General features: G+C 45.1%; 1 protein-coding gene and 1 non-coding gene across 3 annotated transcripts in view; both read right to left on the reverse strand.

Moving 5' to 3' along the window:
* Positions 1-12,637, reverse strand: part of LIMK2 (LIM domain kinase 2) — a 68,082-nt gene extending 55,445 nt beyond the window's left edge. For both annotated transcript variants that reach the window (XM_036276758.1, XM_036276757.1), the window contains exon 1: positions 12,497-12,637. In XM_036276758.1, the coding sequence (XP_036132651.1) occupies positions 12,497-12,512 (16 nt within the window). In that variant the 5' untranslated portion in view covers positions 12,513-12,637. The remainder of the gene's footprint in view (positions 1-12,496) is intronic.
* On the reverse strand, positions 240-346 carry LOC118640444. Its single transcript, XR_004961367.1, has one exon. It is a non-coding gene; the product is annotated as a U6 spliceosomal RNA (small nuclear RNA).
* Positions 12,638-15,987: the final 3,350 nt, after the last annotated feature.

Consider the following 15,987-nt stretch of genomic DNA (forward strand, 5'->3'; position numbering starts at 1 on the left):
CATCATCCCTACTCCTTAGACAGCAAATCCACTGGAAAAGAAATATTCTTCTATATTGTTATTTTTCATTTAGATGTTCTTTCAGAAGTAGAAGCAAAGAGCTATTTTAGTTCAGAGAAAGAAGTTATAGGTATAGAAGAGAAAGAATGAACATTTAATGAATGCCTCCTATACACCAAGAACATTTAATCCTCAAAACAATCCTGTGAGGCAGGTATTATTAGTAGTAGTATTGTTTTTTAAATATGGAACGCTTCACAAATTTGCATGTCATCCTTGCACAGGGACCATGCTAATCTTCTCTGTATCATTCCAATTTTAGTGTATGTGCTGCCGAAGCGAGCACGAGACAGTTTATTATTATACTCATTTAATGGATGGGAGAAATGAAACTTGAGACCAGGGGTGACAGGCCAAGTGGCAGATCTAGTATCCTAACTCAGGTCTGGCTCACTCTAAAGTCCACACTCTTTCCACTCCACCATGTTAATTCCTACTCATTCCTCTTAAAGAGCTAGGAAAGTCTTTGTAGGGGAAGTTGACACTTGAGCTGAGCCTTGAAAGATGGGAACGATTTACCAAAGGCTGAGATAGGATGGGGAAAGGCTGTGTAGGCCGAGATATTAGCATGAACAATAACAAAGTCAGTCCATGTCCCTCCAAAAGGGACAAAACACAATACACCTGGTGTGGCTCAGATGCCAACTTCTTGAAATAGAGAGGGCAGCTGAGATCAAGCTGTGGTACCTGACTCAGCCCTAGAAAGCAGGACAAGGTTGTTACAAGACTCCCTTGTGCTCTCTGTGTATGCAGCTTTGTTCTCTCTGGGTAACTCCAGACTGCCACAGGCACAGTGACAGTCACCGAACCCTGTTACACAGGCATAGGGGCCATAAATAGACAATGCATGGCTCCAGGCATTTCAAGATTGCTAGGCAGCATTTGGAGCAGCCAGAGCATAGACAGCTGTCCTCATACCAGAGAAGAATTAAACAAGCTGGTAGGAGTCTTTAAAACCTCTACCTACCTACACCTTTCTTCTAGTTCCACAGTGATACAAGTCCATCACTCCTCGATCTCAACTTCCTAGACTCTCATGAGGGGCCTTTATGGTCTTTGGGTGGTAAAGGCCAGAGAGTGCATCGTCATCCTCACAAACTCTAAAGCAGAAAGTCTGAGAGACTCATTCAAATGGGTTATGGATAGGGGGCAAGAAAGTGAATTAGTGAGAAAGGTTTTTTGGGTTTTTTTATTGATTTCTTTTGAGAGAGAGAGAGAGAAAGATTGATTTGTTGTTTCACTTATTTATGCATTCGGTGGTTGTTTCTTGTATATGCCCTGACCTGGGATTGAACCCACAACCTTGGTGTATCAGAATGATGCTCTAACCAGTTGAGCCCCCTAGCCAGTGTTGTGAGAGGGTTTTTGATGAACACAGACATCCAAATGAATCTCCCAAGTTCTGGAGGTACCAGTTTGAAACATTTTTGGAACTCTTACATGCAAGAGCTTTCAGAGCCAGTTTGTAAACTGCTGCCCCACCCCAGCAAATCTCACTATGTTAAGCCACACCTTGTTTCTTGTTTTTAATTTTTAACCCAAAAGTAATAGTCTCTAACCTGACCACCCACTTACTCCACAATTCAATATCTTGGCTCTGAATGACTTTTGGCTGTTCCCAAAATGCAAAAAGGATCAGGACTTTCCGTTATGAAGATATTTGAGAGAACCTTATTGCTACACCCTCCAGAGCCTACCCTGTTTTCTCCAGTCTTGAGGATTTCAAAGTCATTTAACACTTAGGTATCATTTACTCTGTGCTAGGCACTACGGGCACAAAAATCCCTACTCCCTTCTCTCATATCCAGTTGGTTCCACCTCCCAAATGCCTCTCCAATCCTTCCCTGCCCTTCACCATAGCCTGAGTTCAGGTCTTTGACTTCTCTTCCTTGTGTACTCTATAACATTAGCCAGTTTATCCAGACTCCTCAGTGTCTACAGAACAAAGGCTCAACTGGAACTGCTGTTCTGGATTCCAGCTTATTCCACCTTTCAGGAGGTATGCACTTTCAGGTATCTCCACCACCATTCCCTTCCAATTATCTCTTAAGTTCAAGTCTTTCCCATTAAAAAAAAAATTGGGACCCTATTTTCTTCTCTATCTCCCACACTTGCTTCCCTCTTCACAGCCACACATCACTAAAAAGTTGTCTACACATCACTGCCCTCATTTCCTCACTTCCCACTTACCGCATAATCCACTGCAATCTGACTTCCACCTCCACCATTTCTCAGAAACTCTCACCAATGTCAACAGTGACTGCTTATTGCTACATTCAATGGACACACTTCAGTCTTTCAGCAGTCTTTTTTATTTTTTTTTATTTTTTATTCAGATAGAGCGGGAGGGAGAGAGAGGAAGAGAGAGAGAAACATCGACGTGAAAGGGACACATCAAGTAGCTGCCACCCGCACAACCCAACCAGGGCCGGGGACAAACTGCAACCGAAATACATGCCCTTAGTGGGAACCGAACCTGGGTCTCTCTGGACCGCAGGCTGACACTCTAACCGCTGAGCCAAACCTGCCAGGGCAGCAAAGTCTTTTAGTAAATCTTTTAGCAAATATTTACCGCATGCCAAATATGTGTCTAACACTATGCAGCAAACAAAAATAAAATTAAACAACAGATATTGAACAATAACATAATTATTTTAATTATAATTGGGGCAAATTGTGTGAAGATGATATCAAGTTCTTAACTAGGAAAATGGGGTTAGGGTAAGTCAAATATTCCTTAAGGGAGCAATTTCCAAGCTGAGCTCTGAAGGATGAATATAAATTATCTAGGCAAAAAGGAGGACAGAAGGATTACACTGGAGACTGGGATGGAGGGAGATGTGTTAAAGGTCCTGAGGCAGGCATGCAAACTCCTCACACATCATTAAAGTTAGATTGTTAGCTCCGAAGGACTAAGGGAACCAAGACCTGTCCCTGGCCTACTACTGTCCCTCATTAACATTTATTGGGGAATGAACAGCCCTCCACAAAGTGGCCCCTAAGAACCTTTATCTCTCATCATCCCTTACAAAGGGATGATCTAGTCACATCTTGATCTATTTTCTACTCCTGTTACTTATATTCATGTCTTTACATCCTAACATTCACACCTCAAGCTATTCTCTGTTTAGAATACTTTAGCAACCTTTTCCCTTAATCAGCCATCTATCCTTCCTTGATAGTCCCCCAAAGGCAGGTAGTGTTTGTTTTTTTTCACTTTGTCTATACCTATTTTATATAATTTGTTCTGTAATTACAGTTCATTATGTTTCTGTCTCCCTCAGTCTCTCTCTCTGTCCCCTCCCCTCCAGCTCTAAGGGGCAAAGATTGCATCTTAAAGATCCTGAAATCTCTAGGGCCTAGCATAAAGCCTGGTAGAGTACAGACAACCCTCTGTGTTGTGAATCCAACTGAAAAGTTGTACCCAACTGTCAACTATACATGTAATTTCCAAATATAAGCTCCAACAATCAACAGGGATGATTTCACTGGAATAAGTTCTCTGACTCCCAGGGCGATTACCTACAGGTAAAGTTACATGTAGATATACAGGCCTCAGTCTATCAGGTTGTACTTGAGCAAAGATATTTACCCAGAGCCTTCAGACTCCCAAGCCCAGACACTCTTCAAGAGAATATTCTTGGAATCTTCAGCTCTCTTATAGCCCTGAAAGTCAATAATCCCAATTCATTTACAACCTTCATTCTAGGAAATGTAAGATAAATATAATAATACAAAGTTTATGGAGGTTTCTGTGAGACCTAATGGAAGACCAATCCAGAGTCCTGTCCAGTTGGCCTAGGACATTCTTTCTCTAGGAAAATACCTCATAGTACCCGGCTGTTCACCCTCTCCCTCTAATGTGTTTACCGCTCATATTTGCAGACTTATCACCATTGGCTACTGATTATCAGAATCCAGAAAGGAAGCTTGATTAAGTAAATGTCCCCAGGAGCCTCAAACAATAAGGGGCCCTTATTGGGTGTTTAATAAATCAGAAAACTGTGCCTTCATTATGGGAATTTGTTGCTTTTAGGAAGTGGTAAATGTGCAATGCTAATTAGGTAAAAACTAACAAATGGCTCATTACAGAGGTTCTCACTTTCAGGACCTTTTGAATACTGTTATAATATATATTCAGTTTATATACACTTCTCTCTCCCAACTTAATAATTGGTGATCCTCGAACAATCTGGGAATCCACTGTGCAGGTACTAGGATGGCAGGCTGGTAAAGTTGGAAGGGCTTTTAAAAATCTACTCTAATCCAACCCTTTCATTTTTCTGAAAGAAAAATGGGCTTGCAGTAGAATTGAGTTTCCTAACCATCAGAAAGCTGGTCTGGGAGGGGCTCAAAGGGGTTCTGAAACTAACAGATCAGTTGCATTTTATTACCCTATGCTGCCTCAGACAAGGTAAGACTAGTTCAAAACTAGTTATTCAGTGGAAGGGCTCAGCCTGGTACCCCAGCTCAGTGCCAGTGCATTTCCCACAAGACACTAACATTCACCTTAATCTTGGTCTGAGAGCTGGGTTTCTGCAAACGAGTTCTTTTCAGAATTCAAAAGGGTGAGAAATCCCCAAGGGTTGAGAGCTCGACCATAAAGCCTAGCTTGAACCAACATGCACAGATACTATCCTTTCATTTGAGAAAAATCTTTGGTGCTTCTCATATTCCACTAGACAATGAGAACCAGGAACAACACCCAGGCAATTCAGGGCAGCACAAAACAACAAGTACGGTAACCACTGTGCCCCCTGGGAACTGGCAGGTCAGGTGTATAAATTCCACTTGTTCCGGGATAAAGCAGGAAGCAGAGGGGCAGGGGCAGTAACCGGTAGGGTACAGCCAAGAGAGAAAAGACCACATTTTAATGAAGTGACTACCAACAATAACAACAGTAATGAAAAATGTTTCTCTAGATATTCTCCCCTGTAACCCAAAGGGTTTTCCTCCTCATTACCTTACCAAATATTACCAAAGGGAGTGTCTAAGGAAAAAAAGATTAGATGATTTTTAAAAGAGCTTGTGAACTTCTCTGGACCTTAGATTCTTCCTTCATAAAAGGAGGGATCAAATTATTCCTCTGGCTCTGAGAATCTGCGACACCAAACCAGGGGCCTCTCATTTTTCAAGTTAAGGCATAGACAGAGGCATCTCAGAGAGTTTCATTCTTGCTGTTATTCTCTTCTGCCCTTTAATTTATTAGGGAAAATTTGTAAGGGTCAAAGCAGAACTGGAGTTAGACCTAGGTCTGAAACTTGGCTGTGTCCTTAGGCAAATTATTTAACCTCTCTGAGCTTATCTCTTACTCTTTTTTTTTTATCCTCACCCGAGGATATTTTTTCTATTTTTTGTACAGATAGAGTGGCAGGGAGAGAGAGGAAGGGAGAGAGAGTGAGAAACATCGACGTGAAGGGACACATCGAGTGGCTGCCACCCGCACGACCAACCAGGGCCGGGGACAAACTGCAACCGAAGTACGTGCCCTTAGCGGGAACCGAACCCGGGTCTCTCCGGACCGCAGGCTGACGCTCTAACCGCTGAGCCAAACTGGCCAGGGCTATCTCTTACTCTTAAAAAGAGGGTAACACCACTTCCTTACAGGATTAAGAAGAAGATTAAGAGAAATAATGTAATATATGTAAAAATACTTCTCACAGTGCCTGGCAATTAGATGGCAACTGAATTGTGAGTAGCTTTTCTTCTATCTTTCATGTATATTTAGGAGGTTGGCTGGGGAAAAGGATGAGCTGACTACACTAACCTCCAAAATCTGATGGAAATGTTTTCAAAACAAATTCAGAAAATGTTTTCTATGTGCTCATGTACAAGACACAGACTAGGCCACAAACAGCTGGGGGCCCTTGGTGAGTACTCCTACAGTGTGAGAGACAGGAGAGACAGCCCTGGCTGGTTTTGCTCAGTGGTTAGAGCGTCGGCCTGCAGTCCAGAGAGACCCGGGCTCGGTTCCCGCTAAGGGCACGTACCTCAGTTGCAGTTTGTCCCTGGCCCTGGTTGGTCGTGCGGGTGGCAGCCACTCGATATGTCCCTTTCACGTCGATGTTTCTCCCTCTCTCTCTTCCTCTCTCTCCCTCCCACTCTACCTGAACAAAAAATGGAAAAATGTCCTCGGGTGAGGATAAAAAAAAAAAAAGAGTGTGAGAGACAAAGGTATACAGAAATAACACATGTAAAAAAAAAAAAAAAAAGAAAGAAAGAAAAGAAATAACACCTCAGAGAGGGACAAACCAAGTGCTGGGGGCAGGGTAAGTTTGGTAGAATAATTAAGACACTGGGTAGAGCAACAAACAAGACAGATGGTTCCTGTGGTTTTTGGGCACTCAGGTTCTCACTTCCAAACCGTAAGTTTACTTAGCTGTGAATGAGTTGGCAATTTCTTATCTGGAGGAAGGCCTACAAAGAATTTCTTAGAGAACTGGTTAACCAATTCATATAGCCCCAGACAACAGGTCTCTACCCTTTATCAATGAAGGGGGAAAAAATCCCAACTATTGAGTCTTTATTATGTGCCAGGCAGTGTCCTAAGCACTGTGCAAGCATGAATTAATCGAATATAAAGATCCCATGAGGTAAGGACTATTACTGAAGAACTACTACTGTTCCCATTTTACTAAAGAGGAAACTGAAATGCTCAATTAACAAGTGTTAGAGCTGAGCCCTGGTCGTCAGTTTGGCTCAGCAGCTAGAGTGTCGGCCTGGGGACCAAACAATCGTGGGTTCGATTCTGTTCAAGGTTATGTGCCTTGGTTGTAGTTCGGTACCTGGCCCTGGTTAGGGTTGTACGGGAGGTAACCAATCGAGGTCTCTCCCACATCAATGTTTCTCTCTTCTGCTCTCTTTCTCTCTCTCTCGCTCTCTCTCCCACTCGGCGTGAAAATTAATAGAAAAATATCCTCAGGTGAGGATTTAAAAAACCAACCAACCAACCAACCAACCAGCCAACCAAACAAAAACACAAGTGTTAGAGCTGGGATTTGGCCACAGGTCTGCTAACTCCAAAGTCTATGTATTTGACTACATTTTACTTTCTTTTCTGAAAAATAAATTATAAGCAGGAACTGACAAAATAGAATCCCAGGATGGATGCCCAAGGTATATTTTCACAGAACCAAGCAATGGTTTCGTGTTCTAGCTACTGTTGGATATAAATTAATAGGTAAAATAATCAATTCTTGCTACTGTATAAAGAAAGGTCAAGAGTAAGATAAAAGAGCCCAGCTGGTGTGGCTCAGTGGTTGAGTATTGACCCATGCACCAAGAGGTTGCCGGTTTGATTCCTGATCAGGGCACATGCCCAGGTTGTGGGCTAAATCCCCAGTGGGGGGCATGCAGGAGGCGGCCAATCAATGTTCTCTCTCATCAATATTTCTATCTCTCTCTCCCTCTCCCTTTCTCTCTCTCTAAAATCAGTGAAGAAAAAACATGTTTTTTAAAGAGTAAGAAAAAAGATAGACTTGTAAGAGACTGCTAGAGCTGCAGGTCTTCTCACTGAAATGCTAAAATGATGCCCCATCCCTCCCTAATTTGTCCCTGAAATTTAGTCCCCTTCAGGCTGCACTGATCAGAAAGAAGCTAGCCCTGCACAGGGAATCAACTCAGCCTCTAAAAGATGTAGAAACATGGAAAGCTTAATGCAGCCCCTTGAACATGATGGGTTTCTATTCAGCTTTAAAACCTGTAGCCTTCTTGAACCTTACCTTGATCCTTCCATCCCATTCCCAGAACTATCCAAGTCACCCTGCCCTGCCCATAGCATGAGGCATATCCTACTGGTCAGGGCTTTCTTCTCCATTCCCTTGACTAACCCCTCAGCTCAGGGTCCACTGTATTTACCTCCAGATTGGTGCCCTTCTTTACCTTTGTCCAATTCATTCTGCCCACCAATGCCAGATTGATGGTCTAAAAACAAATGCCCTGCCCTGGCCAGTTTGGCTCAGCAGTTAGAGCATTTGCTCAGGTTCAATTCCCACTCAAGGGCACGTGCCCGGATTGCAAGTTCGATCCTCTGCCCGGGTCAGGGTCATGTGAGAGGCAACCGATCGATGATGTGTCTCTCACATCAATGTTTCTCTCTCTTTTAAGAGAGAGAAACAAAAAAAAAGTGAAAACAAATGCTTTCATCATGACTCTTCCTACATTAAAACTATGGTCTCTATTGCAGACTGGAAAATTCCATAAGCTTAGCATTAAGCCACACCCGTCTGGCTTTAGCCACCCTCTCAGCCTTACCTTCCACTTCCTACGACTCCCCCACCTCCCAATCCTTGCCTCTACCACATATATCAATTCACCATTCTTTGTGAAGACCTTGAAACTTGCCCAGCTTTGACTTCTCCCAGTTTCTTCCATACCAGGGTATCATTCCCCACAACACCCTTTTTAAGACTTTTCCATCATACCTTCTTTTTTTAATTGATTTTTTTTATCCTCACCCAAGGACATTTTTCCATTTTTTGTTCAGATAGAGTGGGAGGGAGGGAGGGAGAGAGAGAGAGACATCAACATGAAAGGGACACATCGATAGGTTGCCACCTGCATGACTCAACTGGGGCCGGGGACAAACCGCAACCGAGGTACGCGCCCCTAGCGAAAACCAAACCCGGGTCTCTCTGGACTGCAGACCAACGCTCTAACTGCTGAGCCAAACCGGCCAGGGCTCCATCTTACCTTCTTTAAGAAGCATTCCCACCCTGGCCGGTTTGGCTCAGCGGTTAGAGTGTCACCCGAGGACCAAAGAGTCACATGTTTGATTCTGGTCAGGGGCAAATTCGGTTCAGACCTTGTCTCCAGTTGGGATTGTGCGGGAGGCAGCCAATCCATGCGTCTCTCTTACATCAATGTTTCTCTCTCTCTTCCCCTCCCACTCTATCTGAAGATAAATGGAGAAATATCCTTGAGTGAGGATTTTAAAAAAAGAAGCACTCTCTGACCAAATCTGGTAGCCATACTGGACATCCTGCTGGTCTTCAAATATGCCAAGCACATTCCTGGCTCAGGGCCTTTGCTCATTCTCTTTTATTCTGTCTAAAATGTTCTTCCTCAGCCCAGCTAGTGTGGCTCAGTGGTTGAGAATCGACCCATGCACCAAGAGGTCGCTGGTTCGACTCCCAGTTAGGGCACATGCCCAGGTTGTAGGCCTTACCCCCAGTGGGGCGCATGCAGAAGGCAGCCAATTGATGTTCTCTCTCATCAATGTTTCTCTCTCTCTCTCTCTCCCCCTTTCCTTTCCTCTCTCTATAATCAATAAAGAAAAAAATTTTTTAAAAAATAAAATGTTCTTCCTCCAGATAGTCAAATGGCTCTATCTCTTGTTTCATTTCTCTGCTTAGAAGTCATTAACCAGAGACTTCCCTGACCTCCCATTGCTCTTATGGCCTTATATTACTTTATTTCTCTTCAGAGCATTTATCCCCGATGTATGATATTCATATATTTAATTATTGTCCATCTGTCCCGACCAGAACATGAGGGAAAGGATTTGGTCTGTTTTGTTCTCTGAGTATCCCCAGGGCCTAGAAGTACTTGGCAGATAGTAGGAACTCAATATATATTTGTAGAATGAATGTATGAATAGAGTTCTCCCTCACATTTGAAATTCCATAATGTTATCACATACAGGCTTTATATAGCTTGTGTTTTGTTTGTTTTTTTCCCAGAGAAAAGCTGCCCTTGGGGACAAGTTCAGGGGGTGTGCAGGGACAAACTGCCACTGCCCATTGCTGCCCTGGTTGTAAGCCTCATGGGGTCCCTTAGAGTTTAGGAGATGCATGCCTGTAGGGAAAGAAAAGGGGGAGAGGAAGGGGAAAGGCATGCTTACGGGAGGGAAAGTATGCTATATAACTTGTCTTGATTTATCTTTTTTTCCTTAATTACTCTAAGCAGGCAGGGAATTTCTCAAAGGCACAAATCACATATTTATTTCCACATTCATTAAGGGCTTACTGTATGCCAGACTCCGCATGCTTCAAGCAGCCTGGAATACTATAAAGAGAACTGGAGGAGAAGTCCTAGGTTAGTCCTGGCTCACTAGTTAAGTGACCTTGGACAAATCCATTTTCACCCCTGTGCCTTAGTTTCTTCATACGTAAAATGAAGAGAGTTACATTATGTTGAGTCTCTCCTGGCTCTAGCATTTGTTAAAATTTGTAAGAGGTAAAACTTGTTCCAGCCCAGTGCCTTAGACATCACAGGCACTCAGTAAATATTTGATTTCTTTGTTGATTCTCCTGTTACACAGGAATCGCAGTTGTCTTGAAATGGGTTGGCCAGAACAAGTAAAAGTTTAAGTCCCACTTCCTTCTCTGACTCTCCGTGCAACCTCATTCTGGTGTTAGTGATACATAAGGGGTGAAGTACTAAATTTGAAGTTGGAAAAGATAAACTCTGACCACCGCCATTTATTTGGCTATGGAAGCTTGAAGTCATTTCTGAGCCTTAGTCTCCCCACCCATGAAAAAGCCATACTGGCCCTGGCCGGTTTGGTTCAGCAGTTAGAGTTGGCCTGTGGATTAAAGGGTTGAAGGTTCGATTCCTGGTCAAGGGCATGTACCTCAGTTGCAGGTATGATCCCCTGCCCTAGCCAGGAACAAGAGGGAGGCAACCAATCAATGTGTCTCACATTTAATGTTTCTCTCCCCCACCCCCACCCTGTGACTCTATGTAGAATCAATGGAAAAATATCCTCAGGTGAGGATTAACACCTCCCCTACACACCCACACCAAAAGCCATACTGGCTTTCATTCAGCTCTTCAAAGGTACTACATGCGAACCTCAGGGTCTTTTTATGCTGTCTCTTCTGCCTGGAATGATCTTTGTTCTTTCTTTGCTGGACTAATTTCTACTTAGTCTCAGGGGTAAGCATAAACTTGCTTTTTAAAGAAAAGTATTCCCTTATCCACTCTCCTCACTCCTGATGCATTCTTATCACCTCATTGTTTAATTTCAATTATTAGAGCATTTATCTCCATTGTCACCACAATTATTTACTGTCCATCTTTAGGACTGTAAGCACCACAAAGGCAAGGATTGTGTCTGTTTTGTACATCACTATATTCCTCAGTGCTTGCTAAATGCACAGGACAATAGTATCCAACAAATTTGCTTATGGAAGAACATATAAACCAATACACCTACAGGCTTTAATGCCTCTAGACAGCTTTTTGATTCCCTCAGAAAAAGATCTTTCACAAATTTCTGAGAATCAAGATTCAAGACAGGGAACCTACGTTACACAGAGGTTAGAAAAAAATCATAAGTAATTTGAGTTGAAGAACTCTGAAAGAAAAAAGAAAGGGACAGGGTGTATTTCTTCCCCCGCTCCTCTTTCTCTAGAAGCCTATTATGAAGAATGAGGAGAAAATCCCATGCTCCCATGGTGAGGAAGTGACCCACTGGTGGCCTGGGCCTTGTATTCAGGATAGAGGAAGTGACTGTCCACAGGCTGAAAGCCAGGAAGTGGGGGCAGCTATCCAGGACAAGCTCCCTCCTCCACCATTCCCTCCTGCTACCTCTAGAAAGCTTCTGGACGCTGACCCTGGTCTACCTAGAGGCTGGGCCACCCACACAGGTGGTTGGGAAACATAGGCAACAGAAAGTCCCTGGTGCTGGGGGACAGGCGAGGATGGCAGAAAGTGCAGGGTGGTGTAAGAGGTGACTGGGAGGGGACTGCAGGCCCAGCTAACCTAACCCTGAAGCCACCCTTGACCCTTGGACGACTCTTCCTTCCAGAAGGTGTTTGGCCACACTTCTCGTCTTAGGCAGGCCAAGGGAGAACGCAAAACCCCAGGGGACCTACATTCCCCAGGAAGGATGCTCCAGTCTCTCCTTACGACAATCCGTGTCTTAAACCCCAAGAGAACCCACACTCCCCTATTTCCTGCAAAGAGCCCCAGACACCGGCGAGAAACCTTGGAACCCGTCGGAAATCAGCCTCTCCTCCATTTCCCACAGAAAACCCAGAACCCGCGGTAACTTTCCATCCCCTCATAACTGCCCCGAACCCTAAGATTCCCGTGCTCCCCATACTCCACGAGAACCCCCACTCCACGAGAACCCCGGCCCCTCGGCTCCCTTAGAAAAGTTTTAATTTGAGGACCTGCGGGCGCTAAGCCCAGCTATAAAGCTAGCCCCCTGGCAGAGCCAGCATCCCTTCCTCCCGAGGACCTCAACTCGCGGGAAGCCGCCCCACCCGCCTGCCCCTCGGAGCCCCGTCTCCAGCCTCCCAATTACGGAGTCCACAACCTCGGAGTCTTCGGGGAGCCCTGTGTTCACTCCTAAATTCTCCTTTTAAGGAGCCTGGATGCATGGGGGTCCACTCAGCCCCAATCCCCAGGAGGCCGCCGCTACCCTGAGGCGCCCTGGGGCCCGGCTTCCGAGATAGCGACGGGACAGGATGGCGCGGCCCTTCCTTACCCGCCGGCGCGGCCATGGTCCCGGGGAGGCGGAAATGAGGAGGAAGAAGCGGGGGTCGCAGCAGCTCCTCTCAGGTCCCGCTATCGCCTCAGGCACCGGAGGACCTCAGCGCTGGGCGCGAGCGGGATGCACCGCCTACGGCGCCCCGGGAGGACCAAACCGCACCTGGCACCGGGGCCCGCCCGCCGATGCCCCGCCCCACGACGCCCCGCCCCGCCCCGCCCCGCCCCCTGGGCCCCCGTCCCGCCCCTGGCTCGGGCTCTAAGGAGGCACTAGCGCCCCCTAGTGCGAGAAGCGCCCTCCGTGGGTGCTGGAGCTGGTAAAGATGATGCTGCGCAGGCGGGAGGCCTCAACAGAGAGGACCCTCAGCCTCTTATAGATGCCGACAGCTGAGGACCAGACAGGACAAGCACGACTATCTTGAAATGGCACGGTTCATTAGGAGCTGAGCTAGGTTAGGAACCCAGGTCTCCTGACTCTCAAAAACTCTTTCTAGTAGAGTGTTTGGAATCAAGAATATGAATATAGAGAAAACAGGTCTACCCCACAAAATAGCTTTGTGGGAGGGAGGTTAAGGGTGGACTTTATTTTAGAAAGAGTGGGAGGGAGGGAGTGGGAGAGAGAGAAGGAGATAAATATCGATTGGTTGCCTCCTGCTCAAGCCCTGATCAGGTACATGCCATAGACCACCCATGACCCTTTGGTCTGCAGCTGACGCTCTAACCACAGAGCCTTACTGGCCAGGGCAAAGGTAGACTTCTTAGAAGCTTCCAGCTCAGAGAAGCCACTTCTCTGTGCCACTATGGATATGCAGACACTAAGTAGATAATCGCTAGGTAAAAGATGGTATGGGGGTGATGCAAACACCACTGTAGGGTCAGATCCTTAGCCAGACCAAATAGGTATATAAATGAATCCAGCACACCGGATCTTCCAATTTTTCAAGACAAGCTAAAAATCCAGATTATTTAGGTGAAATTTCCCACTTTTTAAAATGTTGGGAACATTAAAAAATTCTAAAAATGTCATATAGGCCAAAAAAACACAACTACTAGATTTGTCCTGCAGGCTCTTTTGGAGGAGAGAGCAGTGGACAAGGAGTTAGGGACAGCAAACTGGTTTCTGGCAGCTGCTAGCTGGCTGAAGGGCCTTGAGAACTTCTGCTCACTGGGCTTGAGAGGGGATTGGCGTCCTCCATCTGACGAAGGCTTGCCACATCATCTAGTCCCCAAAGTTCCTCCCATCTGATTCGCTTATGCTGGGTCTTTGGCAATTGAAATTTCCTTAGGTCAGATTCGGGTCATGGGAAAAGTGTCCAAATGACTAGGATGGACAGAGATGGGGCCCAAGGAAATGGATCCATCAGGGACAAAGTTCAACCCAATTGCCTCTGGTCCTAATACTTGAGTAAGCAAAAGTAAGAGTGATTCTTTCGTCCTGTCCTGATCATGTAGTCCAAATTGGATGGCTACAAAATAAAGGCCAAACCAGGCCGTCATGAGCTAACTACATCTCACTCTGTGGCTTCTCTCCCTACTTCCTTCAGTCCAGGACAGCTTTTTTTCTGAACACATCCTGCCCTATTACTACTCTGTCATTCCTACAACTACCACCAGTATCCCCCATGTTCTCTGTAATTTTGTTGCCCCTTTCTGCCCAAAAGTGCAGTCTTGTTTCTAAACTCAACACATTGTTATTTGTAATTATATCATTTTGCAACCCTGATGAATTAATCTAAATCTGCAGAGTCCAATACGACAGCAATTAGTCACATGTGACTATATTAAAATAAAACTGCCCTGGCCGATTTGGCTCAGTGGTTAGAGCATCAGCCTGCGGTCCCAAGAGACCCGGGTTCGGTTCCCGCTAGGGGCATGTACCTTGGTTGCAGTTTGTCCCCGGCCCTGGTTGGTCGTGCGGGTGGCAGCCACTCGATGTGTCCCTTTCACATCGATGTTTCTCTCTCTTTCTCTCCCTCCTACTCTATCTGAACAAAAAGTGTCCTCGGGTGAGGATAAAAATAAATAAATAAATAAATAAATAAAACTAAATATTCAGTTCTTCGGTCCACTAGACATTTCATGTGCTTGATAGCCACATGTAGCTAGTGGTTACTGTGTTGGACAGTGCAGAAACAGAACATCTCCATCATGGCAGAAAATTCTATTGGATAGTAGTACATTCTATTTTAGTCAATGATCAGTAAGGGGGACTATCAGACATCACAAAGAGGGACTAAAAGACATTATGTGCATCCTGATATGATGCGACAAGAAGTATACACTACCGCCTGGCTGGTGTGGCTCAGTGAATTGAGCATCCTTCCATGGATTGAGAGGTCCTGGTTTGATTCCCAGTCAGGGCACATGCTCAGGTTGTGGGCTTGATCCCTAGTGAGGGGTATGCAAGAGGCAGCCAATCAATGTTTCTATCTCTCTCTCCCTTTCTCTCCTTCTTTCTCTAAAATCAATAAAGAAAAAATAATAAAAGTATACACTACCACTTATGATATATAGTCTTACCAAAGGAAAAAAAAAATCCAGACTGAATCTGGTCAAGCCTCTAGATCTAACAACCAGTTTACAAGAAATACAAGAATAAAAGGAGCTTGTTAACACCACAGTGATGCAAATAGCAAAACTGAAGCTGTGGGAAATTCAACAGGACAAAGGAACTGGTATTTTTTGTTTTTTAATATGTTTTTATTGATTTTTTTTTTTTATTCTCACCCGAGGACATTTTTTTATATTTTGTTCAGATAGAGTGGGAGGGAGAGAGAGAGAGGGAGAAACATTGATGTGAAAGGGACACATCGAGTGGCTGCCACCCGCACGACCCAACCAGGGCTGGGGACAAACTGCAACCGAGGTACATGCCCTTAGCGGAACTGAACCCGGGTCTCTCTGGACCACAGGCCAACGCTGTAACCGCTGAGCCAAACTGGCCAGGGCTTTTTATTGATTTTTTAAATGAGATTTTTTTTATTAATTTTTTTTTAATTCCTTACCCGAGGATACTTTTCTATTTATCATCAGATAGAGTGGGAGGGAAGGAGGGAGAGAGACAGAGAGAAACATCAATGTGATAGAGCCACATCGACTGGTTGCCTCCTGCACAACCCGACCAGGGCCGGGGATGAACTGCAACCGAGGTACATGCTCTTGACAGGAATCGAACCCATGACTCATTGGTCCGTGGGCTGATACTCTAACTGCTGAGCCAAACTGGCCAGGGCAATTTTTTCTTCTTTATTGCTTTTAGAGAAGTAGGGAGAGGGAGAAAGAGAAACATTGAGAGAGAACATTGATTGGCTACCTCCTGCACGACCCCACCGGGGATTGGGCTCACAACCTGGGCATGTGTGACCTCTTGGTGCATGGGTCATTGCTCAACCACTGAGCCACACCAGCCAGCTTTATTGATTTTTTTGAGAAAGGGAAAGAAACATTGATCGACACGCCCCCTACTGGGGATCTAGCCTGAAACCCATG

The sequence above is a fragment of the Molossus molossus genome, unplaced genomic scaffold (genome assembly GCF_014108415.1).
Source record: "Molossus molossus isolate mMolMol1 unplaced genomic scaffold, mMolMol1.p scaffold_m16_p_22, whole genome shotgun sequence".
NCBI lineage: Eukaryota > Metazoa > Chordata > Mammalia > Chiroptera > Molossidae > Molossus > Molossus molossus.